The 18,833-nt window shown below is 38.5% G+C and overlaps 1 protein-coding gene across 1 annotated transcript in view; it reads right to left on the bottom strand.

Moving 5' to 3' along the window:
- Positions 1–15,426, bottom strand: part of fstl1b (follistatin-like 1b) — a 117,454-nt gene extending 102,028 nt beyond the window's left edge. Inside the window, exons 1-2 of the mRNA XM_039743691.1 lie at positions 15,309–15,426; positions 15,158–15,214 (exon numbers count right to left, since the gene is read on the bottom strand). Coding sequence (XP_039599625.1) covers positions 15,158–15,214; positions 15,309–15,311 — 60 coding nt within the window. The 5' untranslated portion in view covers positions 15,312–15,426. The remainder of the gene's footprint in view (positions 1–15,157; positions 15,215–15,308) is intronic.
- Positions 15,427–18,833: the final 3,407 nt, after the last annotated feature.

The following is an 18,833-nucleotide window of genomic DNA, read 5'->3' as shown; positions in this document are numbered from 1 at the left end:
CACCGATCTCTAGCATCAGAGCCACCATTCCATCCTATAAATATAAATATATATTACCTGAAAAAGTTCAGAACATTTTTGTCATAGCAATAAATCATTAGGCCAACATTCACATCCACAGTCCTATTATGTATAGCGAGGACACCATCAACCTCTCATGTGATGGGCCACTATGGTAATATGCAACATCATCATGTCAGACTTATATTTACGATGGTGGAGCACTTGTCATTGTTAACCAAAATTACATACAAAAATTTCTCAAGATTAAGTTAAAGGTAAGACCTCTGAATTTCTGGTTAGCATTTTGGTTTTGGTGCATGCATTAAAATACAGTATATATTTGGTTCTAGCCTTGGGAAGTCTCCTGCCTATGATTCTGTATCATCCCCTTAGTTTTAGCTCTGTCTTCTGGTTATTTTTTCTTTTTGGCTTTAAATGATAATACAATTAACTATGTGGGTGCTCATAACAACATGGACCGAACATGGACTGCTTCACATTTACAAAGCGGTTAATTGTAGATGCCAGATTATCTGACATTATTGCTTGCATCATATCAACTTGCCAGACAACTGAGCTTTTCCATCTCACATTATCAAAGGCTTGTGCTTCTCGGCAAGGACACATTTAAGCCTTTGCCTCCTATAACTGTTGATATAACTGTATGTTTTTCTTTTGATATGAATCTTTGATATCTGCAGTGCTGATTATGATTCTCCTGTCCTGTCATCTCATACTGTTAATCTACTCCCCTTATCCTGTCAGTACGCCCTTATTTATGTAGACTTTTCTCATTTTTAATATACTGAAAGATCGTGTACTAAATTTTACTTTAGTAGTTTGATTTGAATTCTTGAAAGGAGACTTCAGAAAAGTTTCCCTCAGTTTATTATGGCTGCTGCTTCTGTTAAGGCCCAGCTCAAGACCTATTTAGTTTCTTAAGGTTTTTCTGGGATCTTGATTCCTTCTTTTATTATTCATTAATGTGCTTTGCTTGCATGTATCTGGATTATTTTACTTTAATTGTATTTTTAGATTGCAATGTTTTATTATAACATGCAGCACTTTGGTTTAACTGTGGTTATTTAAAAGTGCTATAAAAATAAATTGACATTGACATTGTTTACCTTGTAAAGCTTCTTGTAATGGTGAGCTTTGTATAAAATAAACCAAGTAAGTGATTATTCTCCATAAAAATGTGAGCTAATATGTGTTAAGATTGTATATTTGGTTTATTTTTGTTTTTTGTAAATTTTGTAATTTTCCTCCAGCTCCCTTGTTTGCTCTCTATTTATATTTTTTGAATTACATGTAATTTACCTTTATACTTTTTCCTCAGTTTCTCAATTAGGTCCGTCATGCATGACCTGAAGAACCTTTTATGTTCCATATGATGGCCTCAAGTCTTGGCTGAGGCATTAGATAATTCTTGCTTTTTTTGTTTGTTTGGCGTCCCTTTGTACTTTCCCCATTTTTGAAAGTCTTTTGATCATATTTGGTTGGATCTTTTGTCATCCTTTGATATTGTCCCTTGTTTTCTGGTTTAGATTGTTGGTTAGTGGTTTTGGTTTTGTCTTTATTTGGATTACATTTTCTCTTTTTTTTCTTTGGTATTTGGTTTACTTTTGAATATTTTTTGTATTTAGCTGTGCTTCCTTTAATTTAGTTGAGATTTTATATTTATTGATATTCGTTTGCGTTACTGAAGTTGCTGATTGTTTGATAACATTTCTTTCCACATACCCATTAAAAAACAAGTCAATTTTAAAAATTAAATAAAGGTCTAACATTTTCAATTGTAAAAATTACTTTTTCTAATATAATTATGAACACTGGCAGAGCTGAAAACAATCACTTCACTGCATATCGCACTCAAAGAGTGCACTAATATGGCTCTTGGGTCTGCTAATTTCAGAATAAGGAGTTTCCCAAACAACAGAGCAAGCAAAAGAAAAAAGTACTGCCAGAAGGATCATAAAGACAACTCCTAACTAGAGAAAAAATATAATCATATTTAATATTATTTTTTGTATCAGTATACTGCTGGTGGATTATGTGAATTTTCCCTTGGGATTAATAAAGTATCTATCTATCTATCTATCTATCTATCTATCTATCTATCTATCTATCTATCTATCTATCTATCTATCTATCTATCTATCTATCTATCTATCTAACCCATGCTGAAAACTAATGAAGCCAAATTTTCCACTGATTGAACCCACTGCTATCTCTTTAGAGCTGTTTTCCTAACCTGCAGGCCACAGCGCACTAGCGGGCCACAGAGCCATTGAAGGTAGGCCATGGCCAACCCCGGATGAAATTCTTCCTCCTCCACCGCTCCAATAATCACCCTCGATTCACGTCCTTGAAATGTTTGGGACAAGTTTTACATCTTTTCTGAAGTTTTAATACCCAACAAACTCATTTTTCACTTTTATTTTGTGATCTACGCCTTCAAAAGAAAGCAACTTATTTTTACCAATATGCCACAATGCCATTCTCTTTTTCTTGTGGACATTTACACCACCATATAACTATCAGGACATCATTTATGTTGTATCTGAGATTGGCTAAACCTTGTTAAAATGCTTGTGATCATTTCTTTGGCTTTTTTCTGGGCATATTTTGACCTATAATTTAGAACTCTTGGCTACGATTCTTGCTTCACCCTTTTTCTGACGAAAGATCAATTTGATATCTATTTTTCAATCCTTGTGTGTCTCTGGTTATGGCTTTCTCCTGGTCCTCTACAAAGAATAAATCCCCTGTCATTTAGACAGAACACCCTGGATGAGGTGATAGTCCATTTTAGAGTTATGAATGAACCTAAAGTGTAGGGAATGTCTTTGGGAAAAAGCTCAGTTTACCTCAAGGAAAGGTCAAGCTAACCTGGGAAGAACACAAAACACTACATAGATGGTGCCAAGTCTAGCAGTTGACTCTAGGGATCTGAAGGTGTTAGCCTTTTGTTTTTCATTTCTAGATAAGGATTATCCTATAATGTATTAAATATGCCAAACTAGTTGTCTAAGCTAATGTGAGCACTAACAAAATTAAGAAGCTTTAAATTTAGCCCTTGCTATTTTGAGAAATATTTAAATAAATACATAGCTAACATAAATACTAACCAACAAAAGGTACTTAAACCTGTCCATGCAATGAGTCATCTACAGGTTGTACAGAAATTACAGATGTATGCAATGCATCTGTGGCATTGTGCAGTGACTGCCTCTAAATAGTGTAAAAGGTATACCATTCAAATATGTCATAAAAAGGACAGAATTTAAATTAATAACTTAACTGTTACTCATGTACAACTATCTATTATAATCTCTTATTTAATTCAGTTACTGAGACTACATTGATGCATCACATTCATACGAAAGATTAAATGAATGAATGTCGTGTTAGTCTCCAGCCTATTTCATCCACCACTGGGTCACAGGTGGCAGGAGGCTATTCAAGCAGCAGTAGGGGCATAACACATAAACAAACCCTGGATGACGTGCCAGGTCATTGAAGGCCTTGCCCAACCCACACACACACCCACACTCGCAAAAGGGAGCCAATTTAGAGCTGCCAATTAACCTAACTTGCGTATTTTTGGGCATGTGGGAGGAAAGCCTCAGAAATCCCAGGGAAATTAGCGATGTAGATATGGGGCAATTATGCAAACTTCACACAAACAATGACCAGAGGCACGATTCAAAATGAGGATGCCGAATATATGAGGAGGCAGCAATAACCACTTAGTCAACAAATTAATTTTTAAAAGTAAGTAATAATACAATTAATGAAATATAGCACATCACAATGGGGATACATAGAAGGGATATGTGAAATTACCTGATATGAATGCATAAGTGCATCCTGCGATGGACTGGCATCCCACCTACATAGGCTCGGGTTTCCTGCAGCCATGCATTGGAATAAGCAGGTTTTGGAAAATGGACAGTAAATCAAGATGCAACTGTGATATCTGGTATAATTACTGACAAGAAATATAGCAGACTAGACATTAAGCCCGTTACAATAACAGGCACTAGAACAGTAGTGTATAAACATTAGTAGAAACAGACTATATTAAATGGCAAGGGACTTTGTATGTGGCTGTAATATGCGTCACTGTATTGTGTGCCTTTAATTTTCTCTCTCAGTAATACTGGTTTGTATTTCCGTAAAATGACTGTAATTTTCTCTGACAGTAATACTTTGGAACCTCGGGTCACGACCATAATTCGTTCCAAAACTCTGGTCGTAACCCGATTTGGTCGTGAACCGAAGTAATTTCCCCCATAGGATTGTATGTGAATACAATTAATCCGTTCCAGACCGTATGAATTGTATGTAAATATATATTTTTTTAAAGATTTTTAAGCACAAATATAGTTAATCATACCATAGAATACACAGCGTAATAGTAAACTAAATGTAAAAACATTGAATAACACTGAGAAAACCTTGAACAACAGAGAAAACTAACACTGCAAGTGTTCGTGCTATAGCCTTATGACCCGCTCACTAAAACTCTTTTTTTAATGAGTTTTAAGCACAGGGGAAAAAATGAACATTTGAAAAATCTGTAATTTAATAAACAACCAAGAAAAGTAACATTGCAGCAGTGCACGTGTGCGCCTGTGTGTATGTGTCTCTCTTTCATGTGCCTGTGTGTGTGTGTGTGTCTCTCTCTTTCGTGTGCCTGTGTGTGTCTCTCTCTCTGCACAGGGAATGCACAGGGAGAAACTGAACATGTGCGGCGCCGCGCATGCACACTTCACCAGAAGACACATACACAGACGCCTGGATGCACACAGGGGTTTTATTAAAGAGGATATGGCAGCAGTTTAACAAAAAAGACAACAGTGGTCCACATTAGCCACATCAGGATATCAGTCCTCTTAATGTTAAATAATGTTGAACAAGGTGAATGAATTTCAGTCATGTTTAGAAAGTGAACATGGAGTAAGATGTTCTAATTTTGATTGATGCGCTGTTCCCTTTAATATTGTAAGGTTAGGACTGACCGGCTGCCATTCAGCTTTGGCCGACAGTGGAAGACAAGACAAACTTCATAATTTGATGTATTAAATGTAGAGAACTGTCCCAAGAGATTCTATTACTGCTGTCCAAAAAAACTGTGACTTCATCAGCTATTTCCACATAGCACCCACTACTTCCACAGGGTAAAAATATATTTATGTGTAAGAATCCAGGTTCACACCTAGTGATAGGTCCAACGTGGTATCTGAGGTGTTAGGTACAAATAAAAGGTACGTTTAAAAATGCATAATAAAGTAATTTAAGGAAGTCTTTCCCAGCTATGAGAACATGTACTGTGAGGCAAAACAATTACTTTCACAAAGCAAGGTTATATGCTTTTATTCCTGGGGGAATTTTAAAATAAATCACTCAGAAGCATTGAAATATGCAAATGCAGACATGCTGCAAATGTGTGCTTGGAGATATTATTTCTTAAAGAATTTGCCATGACAATCTTAAATAACACATACAATAAACTCCTGCAGTGGGAACATCCTATACATACTCTCAAAAAGCCGTTTTTCATAGAAAGTGAGAAGGAGGGAGTGGGGGTTCTATAAGTTATTCATTTTTCCAACCCAACTTATTCCAATATGGAGTAATAGATAAGCTGGAGACTTGGCAGTACCAAGCACAAGGCAAAAACCAAAACCAGGCAGGGTGCAGGGCACAATCAGGCACACTCTCCTAAATTTTGACAATTAACATCACATCTGGTATGCAAACTTTGTAGGTCAAATTCTTTTCCAACGATTTATACGTTAGCCCAATGCCTCATGCATTAAAACACATTAAAACAAAATACCTGCTTGAGGTTTTCATGCTATTTTATATTAATAGGTAGATAGGTAGATAGGGTGGAGTGGTGGCTCTGAGGCAAAGGATCTGTGCTGGCAACTGGAAGGTTGCTGGTTTGAATCCCGTAAATGCCAGAAATAGCTCTACTCTGTTGGGCAATTGCTTCGTCCTGAGTATGATGTTAATCTGCATCCAGCCCTGCAAGAAAGTCGTCCAATTTCCAAGGAAAACTTGGGGGTTGGTGGCAGGATTGGCACTCCAGCCACCATAAAAACCCCGCACACTGTTCCAGTGTGGTACTGAGGTGTCACCTGCTACACTTGGATCCCAATCCAGGTGGTGTGGGGTGGGTGCAGCAACGTGGTATCAGCGCATGCTCCCATCTTCTCTCTCAGGTAGATAAAAAATGGCATTCTTTTTTTAATTTCAGAATTAAGTCAGTCAGTCAGTCATTATCCAACCCGCCATATCTTAACACAGGGTCACGGGGGTCTTCTGGTGTCAATCCCAGCCATCACAGGGCGCAAGGCAGGAACAAATCCCCGGGCAGGGCACCAGCCCACCGCTGGGCACACACACACATACACCAAGCACACACTAGGGACAATTTAGGCTCGCCAATACACCTAACCTGCATGTCTTTGGGCTGTGGGAGGTAACCGGACTGCCCGGAGGAAACCCACACAGACACAGGAAGAACATTCAAACTCCACACAGGGAGGACCTGGGAAGTGAACCCAGGCCTCCTTACTGCGAGGCAGCAGCTCTACCACTGCGTCACCATGATGCCCAGAATTAAATCCTGTAAGGTAATTTTATTTTACATTAAGAATGACAAAAATGGACTAGTATCCTAGCTGTGCTTGATGTGACGATGAAATGGATTATATTATATGGCTATGTTATCTTAGCCTTTTCTTGTGTAGGTGTGTTTATCAGCAGGTCCTGCGAGGGCTGGGTGCCCTTGTTCAGTTTTCATTTCTGCCTTAATCCCAATGCTGCCCAGGATATGCTACAGCCCTGACCTGGATTAAGCATTTGTGGGAATGTTAGGTTACCGCATATTAACAGTGAACATGTGTGAACATGTTTTATGCTGCGTTTACATGTTCTCAGACTCAGTTGTCAGGCTCCAAATTGTGATGTTTTACCATCCCAATTCACTGCGTTCATATGAGAGTCTAGTCTGACTTCTTGAATAAACGCATTGATCGGTTGATCTGTTACAATTACTGTAAAAAAAAAAGCAAATTAAAGATAAATGGCCTTTTTTGTGAAAATAAGGAGCAAAATATATGTGCTCAATGTGTGTCACTTCACTCCAAATGCAATTTGACCAAAAAATAGCATTTTGGACTGACCATGTTATATGTTTTATTTTAAACAATTGACTAAGGAGAAAGGTCAAGTAATATTATAACTTGGACAATTTGGGCAGCATTGTTTTGTCTGACTTGTGTTACCAAGTTGTCAGAGCATTTACATGGAATTTCTAACAATCGGCAACTTGGATTTCCCGTCTGTCTGAGAGCATGTGAATGCAGCACTAGCTTTTGAATGGGTTACATTTTTCCTAATAATAAATAATGGGAATTTTTGGTTCCCAAACGTCCACCTCAAATTAAAAAAAAATCCCAGTACAAACAGGTTTGTAATTCGGGTTTTTGGAGCGCATAAAAAAGAGAGTTAGACAGTCATAGTCCTAAACACTCCAAGGCAAAGAATGAAAAATATCAACAAGATTTAGGAGGGAAAGTGAGAACTCAAGGTGCCTTTCAGATACCCTTGTGTCTCTCAGTATCTGAAGATAACATCTGTGGTAAGAAAGCATTTGTAAAAAATACAAAGTACATAATATTTTGGTGTTAACAATAACTAAAGAGACAATCAAATACGAATGAGTTATAGGAAGAGAGATGATGCTTGGGATCCTATACAGTTATGAATGTTTATGTGGATCAGCTAACTGACAATGTTAACGTGGGATTTGTCCAGATTGGTCCATCAAGAGCCTTATAGTCAAAGTAACACTGGTTTGTGGCTTGTAAACCCGCCACTTTTAAGATTAAAGAAGATAAGCAATTAGTTACTGATCAAAACGTGATACATGGCCAATACCAAACTAAAGTATTTCACTTGAACAGGTCACACTAGCAACCTATGACCCCTTGCAAAAAAACTGAATATAAAGTGGGTCAGAGTCGGAAGATCCTTTAGAAGCAACAATATTGTGCTTTCAAAACCAGCTTTTTCCATACTGGCTGCAATAGCTTTTATTTTTCAGACATTATAATGCAACTAGGCTGACCCGCCTAAGGCAATTCAATATGTAGACCAATTTGATATTTTATACAAACTCATTAATTTGGTTACATTGCATTTGAACGGTATTACCTTAATACTCGTAGTTTCTGTTATCTTTGTGATGAAATTTAAACTTTTTTTCTATATTGAGGTCGCCCTTTTGAACCCCCCCTGATATTTACTACGCGGTGAGGCATTTGTACTCCATCAACATTAATTATTTCCAGAGACATAATTTTGTCTATTTTTGCAGGGCATCGCGCACAAAAGCAAGGGAACGATGGGAGCACCAGAACTCTGCTCACATCATGTCGCTTCGTACCGCAAGCTGCAAGTATTAAGTCTGTGATAAGCGGAATACCGCTACGCTTTCCACTCACGGGACGGAAGGACAATCCCGACCGCTTTTATATAGTAAGAAAGAAGAAGAAGATATCGCACAGTCTGGAGTAGAAAATCATCTTTTACCTGGAAAAACGAAACTACAAATCCCATCGTGCATTGCAAAATGGACGGGGCATATGTGAAACTCCAGGCCTGCGTAGCACTCACGGGACGGAAGGACAGTCCCGACCGCTTTTATATAGAAGGATATTTTCATAGGCACCAACTATGGTTAATCTTTCTCACACAAGCACACTTGCATATCAGAAGAAGATACTAGCAAATGTTTATTTCCTTCTTTCATATGGAACATTTAGCAAAATAAATTAACAAGTCAATGCAAACCATCTGCAGGCAACCACTAATGCTGATCCACCCACAAGCCCCCATCACATTTTGAATCATTTTCCATTTCATTTTGTTGTCTTAGATAGATAGATAGATAGATAGATAGATAGATAGATAGATAGATAGATAGATAGATAGATAGATAGATAGATAGATAGTTCATTTTGGAACACATGAAGGTTCTGAATTTAATTAGTAGGTATGAAAGGATTTCAAAGTGTTTTAAAAAGTCTGGCTTTTCTAGGCACCAGAAATGTCACTGTTTCAAACCAGATGTCTGACAGCTGTAGTCAGATGTACCCCTCTATTGTCAGGCAGCTCGGCAATTATGCAGACTGCATGACAAGCTACTTCAGGTCCTGTGGCTCATTGAGCAGATGCGCTTGTCGTAGGTCCCTTGTCACCCCCATCCCCAAATCCCATGTCACACCAACATCCCCAAGCTCCACCCACTGGACTCTCATTTGGGTGGCTCGATCGCCAGGCTGGGTGTTTATCTTGACACATTGCACAAAGCCGATACCCGTCAATAGACAGCAGCTGAGCTCACAAAGAGGCAGCAGGCGCTCAGCTCACCTTCTGCAATGCAATGAAACCCTAAATATAAAAAGCTGACATTTGAGCTCTGATCTTACACACTGTGGGAACACCCAGATTGAGGCAGAGTCACAAAGGGGGAACAGCATGCAAACACTCATGTCAAAAAAAGAAAAGTGCAGTAAGCAAAGGGTAAGAAACGCAGAACAAGGCCTGCAGCTTGGTATCACTCCTCTCCCCCATCACTAAAAGCTAGTATAATATTTTTCTTTAGTTATCCAGTGCAACCAAAAATGGGCAACATTTCTTTGCATTGCAGTGAATAACTTGAACACATTCTTTGAGAAAGAGTTTTCACCATATGTCCTGAACAAATATTTAGGAACATGTGGCCTCTGACACTCAGGGTGGTCTGGCTGCCAGCTGAAGAAAGGAATGTAACGAAAGGACAAAGCAACAACTCAGTCCAGGTCACTAAGTGTCAACACGGTGCCTCAGTTAGTGAGTGTGTCTCCCTCTCTCTTAACTTATGTTTCATCTTTGTCATTAGTTATTCCTTCTCTTTCTGCCTCTCTTTTTTCTTTCTTTCTCCTTTATCAATGGTAATTTTTTATTCTGTAGTTTTAACTCTCCCATTGAAAAAATGTCTAATAGACTCTAAATATTTCATATATAAATAATTTTCTTCTGTCTTTAAAGAGCAATTAATTTTAACTCTGCAAACAATAGTGTATCTACTGTTGAATAATATATGCACTGATTTTACATTTGAACTGACATCAAAGACTTATTCTCCTTTTATATTTTATCTGTTCAAGATATGCCTAACTTAAATTACTGTGTCAATATCTGCAGTTTCCATCCTAATTTCTTCACGCACTTTTAATTTATTAACATGAAAGAGTAGGAGACTTTCATACACCAACAGATTTAACACATCATTACGGTTGTGAAAGTCTACAATTTATTTTTTTAACTCAAATATAATAACTAACTCTACACTGGGGACTATTCCATGCCCATCACACACACACAAACACACCCAATCTCATACTGGCCCAGTTTTGAGTTGGCAACAACATCACTTGCACTTTTTGGCATGTACAGACTTCACAAATATTCAGACCTGAACCGAGGTCTCAGGAAATGTAAGGTGGGCAAGCAAATATTATCTGATTACTGAGCCTTCTTAATCCAGAGTTATGGATACAAGGACAAGGGCTGGTCGTTGTAGCACTGAGTCCAAGGGAGGAGACAGTCCTGGTTTGAGACACCAATCCATTACAGGTCACACTGATTTTCATATCCACCCAAAGACATTTGAATTTAATAATAATAACAATAATAATAGTAGTTATTATTATTAAAAGAGTGCTATTCGTGTTCACAGTCCTACTAATCACCAATCAATGAAACATTTTGGGATAGAAGTAAAAAAACTCATTTAACCAGACTAAAATACATACAAACAGAAGGAGAACATGCAAAGCGTACACAGACATCAACCAGGCCAGAAACTGAATTTAAATACTCTGCAAACTGTGCCCTAGATTAGATTAGATTATAAAGAGACCTTCTAAAACCTGTTTAATCCAATTAAGTTTTACAGCAGGATAGGACCAAACTCAGCAACACAGGAGACAAGGCTGGAACTGAACAGGGTCTATGTGTGTTACAGGACTCACTCATGTGCACCCAAACTAAAACTTATACTTATACTGAAAGAAGACCTAAAACTTCATACAGACAATGATTAAACGTGGAATTTAAATGAAGAATGCTCGAGGAAAAACTGGGAATCAATGTGTAACAGTGCCTCCCTTATATTATTGTACCAAATACCAAATTATATTATATTATATTATCCATTATCTATACAGGGTCACGGGGGTCTGCTGGAGCCAATCCCAACCAACACAGGGTGCAAGGCAGGAAACAAACCCTGGGCAGGGCACTAGCCCACCGCAGTATATTATATTATATTATCAATCCATCCATTATCCAACCTGCTATATCCTAACTACTGGGTCACGGGGGTCTGGTGGAGTCAATCCCAGCCAACACAGGGCGCAGAGCAGGAAACAAACCCCGGGCAGGGCACCAGCCCACCACAGGGCACATACACACACCAAACACACACTAGGGACAATTTAGAATTGCCAATGCACCTAAAGTGCATGTCTTTGGACTGTGGGAAGAAACCAGAGTACCCAGAGGAAACCCACGCAGACACAGGGAGAACATGCAAACTCCACGCAGGGAGTACCTGGGAATTGTGCCTGGGTCTCCTAACTGCGAGGCAGCAGCGCTACCACTGTGGCACCGTGCCGCCCTATATTATATTATATTATATTATATTATATTATATTATATTATATTATATTATATTATATTATATTATATTATATTATATTATATTATAGTCCTGCGGTAGGTTGGCACCCTGCCCAGGATTGGTTCCTGCCTTGTGCCCTGTGTTAGCTGGGATTGGCTCCAGCAGACCCCCGTGACCCTGTATTTGGATTCAGCGGGTTAGAAAATGGATGGATGGATATTATATTATATTACTCCCATTAACACTTGCTAGGTGTCAGGTATAGCTCCAAGGTCCTTCTTGAGTCTACAAGTTGCATGTTTCTTGTATCATCTAAGCATCTGTTTATTCCTAATATTGAACTCTTCATTGGTTAAATCTGATAAGATTTTGCCAGTCTTGTAAAGCAATCAACAATGGCTCATGCTGTTAAAGGTTCTATATATAGTAAAGATTGACTGATTACATGCACTGAAATGTACCCTGTTATGTGTTCGTATTTAAAAGCAGTCTACCTGCTAAGTGTGTGGTATAGTATTTAAGGCTTTGGACATCAAACCCTGTGGTTGTGGGTTCAAATCCGGCTAACTGACACTCTGTGATTCTAAGCAAGTCACCTGACCTGCCTGCGCTCCAATTGGAAAACCAACAAAAAAATTAACCAACTGTATCATAAATTTTGCAAGTCGCCTTGGATAAAGGAGTCAGAGCGATTAGTAAATGTAATTCAGTTATATCTACTGTAAAGTTATTCACATAGACATATTGTTTGTAATACATGGAATATACAGTACACTCTAAACTAAAGACTGAGGTGGGAGGCAATAGCAGAAATAGCAGCTATACTAAGCCATCAGGATGGACTATGCAGAGCACTTCCTGAATTTTGATTTTCCCAAAGAGAATCATGAATTTTCGTATAATCTGTATACATATACAATATGTTTATATGTACAATTTATTTCTTTGTACACAGATACATCAATTACATGCATATGAAGTACAGTTCATATGACATAGATGCAGTAAACCATAAATGTTCAGCACTACATCACGTCAGTCTACTGTATTTACATGCTGTTATTTTTCACTGTGTATTTAAATCGACCTGACACAAAACAGTTACACCAATCAAGTAATGATGTGCAAATGCTCTGAATGTAACTAATCAAAACTTACTAATATAATTTTTATATCTTGGAAGGTTTTTTAGATAAACACCCTGTTTAAAGTTCCACTACATTGATATTTTTCTTTTACGTAGCAGTAAGCAATGTGCTATGATTCCAGAACAGGATAGTATACATTTTTATTTTATAATTTATATCCTTAGAGGAGCAATGTGCTTTCCAAATCATTAATTATGGGTAAAAAACAGCAATCACAATAATTTGCAGATACCATCTTCTCATAGTAAACCTATAACAAAGCAATATGACTCCCTGTTGAGGCACTGTTGTCTCCTTTTATTTAAAGAGTCACTTTAAAATACACCTTGTGCTTCTAATAGGAATTAACTAAACCAATTTAGGTATGTGGTACATGCAGTATGCACTATGTATACTGTGTGCACATACTTACATTGTATACTTTATAGTAAATACAAATCAATATCAACTGCAGGGAGAATGCAGAGTGGTGTAGTGGTTAAGGCTTTGGACCTCAAACCCTGAGGTTGTGGGTTCAAATCCTGCTACTAACACTGTGTCACAATGACCTGACCTGCCTGTGCTCCAATTGGAAAACCAAAATGAACGTAACCAATCGTATCATAAATGTTGCAAGTCGCCTTGGATAAAGGCGTCATAAACTGCAAAAATCAAATGTGCTGATGGAATATTGTGAACAAAAGAAAAACAACATAAAATGCAGGTATTTAAACATACAGACTTGAAAAAATCAATTGCTTACTAAATGCAGTGGCTATTTTTAAAAGCAAATAAGCATGCAGACAGTGTACTTAATGCATTTAACATTACTACTTAAAGTCATGTCATTGGAGATGCATTGATGAGAGCAAGCCCTTCAGCCAGAAAGAATGAAGTATTTAAATTTGCTTTATTTACATTACTTTTTCGTTTAAGAGAGAACAACACTTAACAGAAATAATAATAATAATAATAATAATAATAATAATAATAATAATAATAATAATAATAAGAAGAAGAAGAAGAAGAAGAAGAAGAAGAAGAAGAAGAGATTTTATTTATATAGCAACACATAATCAACTTTATAAAACTGAAATACTGATACTACAAATGCATAGTGTTTCCTATTCTTGGTAATCAGCTGAGCGCTCAAGAGTGACTTTTAAAAAATATTAAAAAGTTGCTGTAAATGCCTGTGCTATTTTAGTTTTTTCAACTACTTTCAAACCATTTAATTTTTCTTTATTGTTCATCAGAAGTGAGTACATAATTAAAGAAGTTCCGGTGTTTCTTAGTGGCATTCCAATGAAATTTTGCAGGCATCACTGAAAGAAAGAAAGAAAGAAAGAAAGATGGAAGAAAGAAAGAAAGAATTTCTAATATTGTTAAGTCCTCCACGGCCGATTAGAAAGCCCACTTTAACCATTTGGATCTGTTTATCTGGTCAATAAAACAGAATAAAACATGATCATATTTGGGTTGCTCAAAGAGCGTGTGTGCGAGCGGACCGTTATGACATATGATGACATCATTGGCCACTTATGAAGGACCTTTTTAACTCTTTCCATTCTGGACTGCATTTCTTCCATAGTACTGAAGGAATTCCCAGAGTGGAAGAGGCAGAATATAAGGAATGCGAACTGTATATTCCCTGCGGATATCTGACGTTCACGGTTTCTTTAAGGCGAGCAGTATATAACTTTTGCACATCACATTACTACTGTTTACGGTTAACTCTCTTCGATTTCAAGCTACTTTTGAGTAACGAAAACTTATTTTTTTCTGACCCAAATTGCAGTTCTTCTCAACTTCAGCGGACATTTTACAGGATATAATTCGCATGCTTCATAGACACATATAGCGGTTTCAAGCGATGTTTTTTGCTAGTCCCTGGATTTATTTATAGGCGTGCCACTTTTCTCATTAGAACGACAGTTTCAGAAGTCTTTCCTCATGGACCCTCTAAAGGATCTGCTGCTTTTTGTTACGCTGCGGGGTTGTCCGTGGGTTTTCTTTGGATCTTTGCCATAACGGATGCCTAAAACTGTGACTGTAGACGACTTATTTCCGGAGACCCTGACAAGCGGCATCACCTAACGGGAGAGGGAAGTCTTCAGGGTAAAAATCTCCGAGCGCAGATCTGAGATGCCCACCGGAACACAGTGTACCCGCACCTTACCCGCCAAGAAAGTTAAAGAATTGGAAATCAAAAGAAAAATCTGCAGTCGCGATCACCAAGAGAAAGATGAGGAGAGGAGAAAACATCCATGAAACATACCTCAGCTAGAACGCAGGCGCCGGCCAAGAGCAGGAGCGCCGAGATACTTTTCAACATCTGGGGAAGACAGAAAAAATAGAAATCGCGTGAGTTTACTGAAGGGCGAAAACCTTCGGTTCACAAGGATGAACAACAGCGCGCTACATCGTACCATTTCTTCAGCTTCACTTGAGACCAGAGATGGAGACTCCGCGACTACAGACTTGAGGAAACTGGAGCGCCGCTCAGGAATTTAAGAGCACGCTCCCCCCAGCGTGACGTGGCCGCCTGGCGCAGACGAAACCCACCAGAGCTCTGGGGGAGGAGGTGGGAGGTAATGGGAAGGGCGCACAAATAGCGGCTGTTCCAAGTCATCGGAATGGACTTTGTACAGCGCTGGCCGCACTTTGATTTGCCGAAAGTAAATCGAGCACTCTTGCTTCTCTCCTTTACCTTACATACTCCTCTTTGTAAGCGCAAACGGACTGTTAGTCTGTCACTTACGAATGAACGAGAAAACAAACACCGATCATAAATGCAGACCAGTGAATTTTGTAAATCCACTATATTCAGTGCAAGGGCACGGAGACCCGTGGCCTGTCGCTGAAACAGCATCGAGGTGCGGAGTCGATCCACTCCAGCGCAGGGCGCACTGAGGCTCAACTCCTGCTCGGTTTGGAGTCTCTGAACAACTCGGCATGTTTTTGCACTTTCGGAAGAAATATTGGGAGATGAACCTGCCTTCTTGAAACAGGAGAATCGTTGAATCAGATCCTGTAAGCTGCAAAGAATTCCTCGAGAGCTGCAAAGGGGATATGGTTTAAAACTAGCAAGAACAGTCACAAATGCATCCTTTAAGAGGGTCCCACTCACCATGAAGGCATTGTCGAACTTCCTCCAAAATACTGCACAGATGTTAATGCTGATGTACAAAAAAAAAAAAAAAAAGACATTTGTGAATGGCACACTTTGAATTTTCCAGATACATTCCTTCCTATCAGGTGCCTTTTCAAGCCAGTATTGTGTTCCTGGACTGGTCAGCAGAGTGCTGGTGGCTATAGGCGATGTCCCATACAAGTTTAATTAGACAGTTAGATCAGATCGAGGAACGTAAGAGATTAAGGGAATGTTTATAATTCCTCTCACAGTCCAAAGAGATGCAGGTTAGGTGGATTGGCGATTCTAACATGGTTCTAGTGTGTGTGTGTCCTGCGGTGGGTTGGCACCCTGCCTGGGATTGGTTCCTGCCTTGTGCCCTGTGTTGGCTGGGATTGGCTCCAGCAGACCACCGTGACCCTGTGTTCGGATTCAGCGGGTTGGAAAATGGATAGATGGAATGTTTATACATCTGATTAAAGTTAAATTAACTTAAACTTATCATGTTTGCTGGTAGCTCTTTCTAGTTATATTAACACATTTATTTGATGTCACATTAGCTGACGTTGAAACAAAGCCATCAGATTATTTTCTCTTAATCAGAGGCATGATCCTTCTTGGGGACTGTTGTCACTATTCACCTATTTTAAATGAATGTTACTCACAATTGAGACATTTTTATGCCGCAGAAATGATACTCCCATTTACACTTTTGGCGGCATGGTGGCACAGTGGTGAGACCAGGGTTCACATTCTGGGTGCTCCATGCATTTAGCTTGCATGTTCTCCCCGTGTCTTTCTGTGTTTCCTCCCAAAGACATACAAATTAGTTGGATTGGCAATATTAAATTGATCCTAGTGTGTATTTGAGGGGTTTGTGTGTATTTGGATTGGCACCCTGTCCAGGGTTTGTTCTTGCTTTGTAATAGCTGGGATAGGCTCCAGCCCCCCAAAAACTACCACATGTCACTGTTTAGGACAAAGCAGGTTAGAAAATAGCTGACTGACATTCACACAATACACAGTTGCATTAATTGACTTATCTAACAATAAACTTGTTTTATGTACAAGGCTATCTTATATTTGCATATATTTTGCACAAATTACTGCTTATTTCATTGTATTGTGTTCCATGGGACCCCTAACACCTTTATACAGCTGGAAAGAAGACTTTCAGCAAATTTATTTCATTGTATATGCTGTGGATTGGATATGGTTGTAGAAGCTGATTTGTGATCTTTTTGATAAACTGTAAACTTGTTGCCCACCCTATATCACAAAACTATATTTTTCTTTTTGTTATTACTCTGTAGGTACAATTGATGAAAAGAAAACATGCTTACCTGAAAAAAATATGTAAACCATTACACAGCCTTCTATAAAAAGCGGTGCATATTCACCAGTGTCCATATGGTATAAATGTTGGGTTGGAATAAAATCTACATATTTTAAAGATTATATACCTAACATACCTGGCTAGCTTTAAGTAACCTGAGTGAACTGCATTACACTTAAATTTATTAGATAGATAGATAGATAGATAGATAGATAGATAGATAGATAGATAGATAGATAGATAGATAGATAGATAGATAGATAGATAGATAGATACTTTATTAATCCCAAGGGGAAATTCACATACTCCAGCAGCAGCATACTGATAAAAAACAATATTAAATTAAAGAGTGATAAAACTGCAGGTATAACAGACAATAACTTTGTATAATGTTAACGTTTATCCACCCCGGGTGGAACTGAAGAGTCACATAGTGTGGAGGAGGAATGATCTCCTCAGTCTGTCAGTGGAGCAGGACAGTGACAACAGTCTGTTGCTGAAGCTGCTCCTCTGTCTGGAGATGATCCTGTTCAGTGGATGCAGTGAATTCTCCATGATTGACAGGAGCCTGCTCAGTGCCCGTCGCTCTGCCACGGATGTCAAACTGTCCAGCTTCATTCCTACAATAGAAGCCAATAGAATCCAATAGTTAAACGTTTTGTTTTTTAATTTATTAAAGTCAATGGTTTAATTCACTTTAATATAAAATGCTTATATTTAGTAAATACATGTTTGTTTGGGGTGGCGCAGTGGTAGTGCCGCTGCCTTGCAGTTAGGAGACCAGGGTTCACTTTCCCGGTCCTCCCTGTGTGAAGTTTGCATGTTCTCCCTGTGTCTGTGTAGGTTTCCTCCCACAGTCCAAAGACATGCAGGTTAGGTGCATTGGTGATTCTAAATTGCCCCAGATGTGTGTGTGTGCTCCCTGCATGGGGTTTGTTTACCGCCTTGTGCCCTGTGTTGGCTGGGATTGGCTCCAGCAGACCCCCGTGACCCTGTAGTTAGGATATAGTGGGTTGGATAATGGATGGATGTTTGTTTGTTTTTTAATTGGGGTGCACTTAATTCAATAAAGTGGAGATACTTGACATAGTAAAATTAACTAAATCCATAGATTTATTTTTGTAAAAGTTCATTTGTGATACTTGGAAGAAGTTTTATAGCAATAGCAGAAATTCATGGCTGTAACTTTTCATTCTGTGTTTTGATGATACCCATGAAAGATGTTAGAATAGTGTAAATGACTCTATGGACATATTTATTGCTGAGTGACTGTGGCGTCATTAGTAAGTCTGGTGTCTTATGCAGTCCAAAGCATTGTTCCTGGTGTTGGTAATACATGCTATTACCACAAGTGGGCACCACTGAGTCCCAAATCATTGACACAGTGACAATCAACACAACTCTACATTCAAATAAAGGGCTTTTATGTGTTTCCAACATGATCCAAATAAGCACCAACTCTAATTGACTCCAGAATGTGACAAT

Source organism: Polypterus senegalus, chromosome 2, assembly GCF_016835505.1.
Source record: "Polypterus senegalus isolate Bchr_013 chromosome 2, ASM1683550v1, whole genome shotgun sequence".
Taxonomy (NCBI): Eukaryota; Metazoa; Chordata; class Cladistia; order Polypteriformes; family Polypteridae; genus Polypterus; species Polypterus senegalus.
The sequence above is the reverse complement of the archived record's forward strand: the minus strand, read 5'-3'. Positions and strand labels throughout refer to the sequence as shown.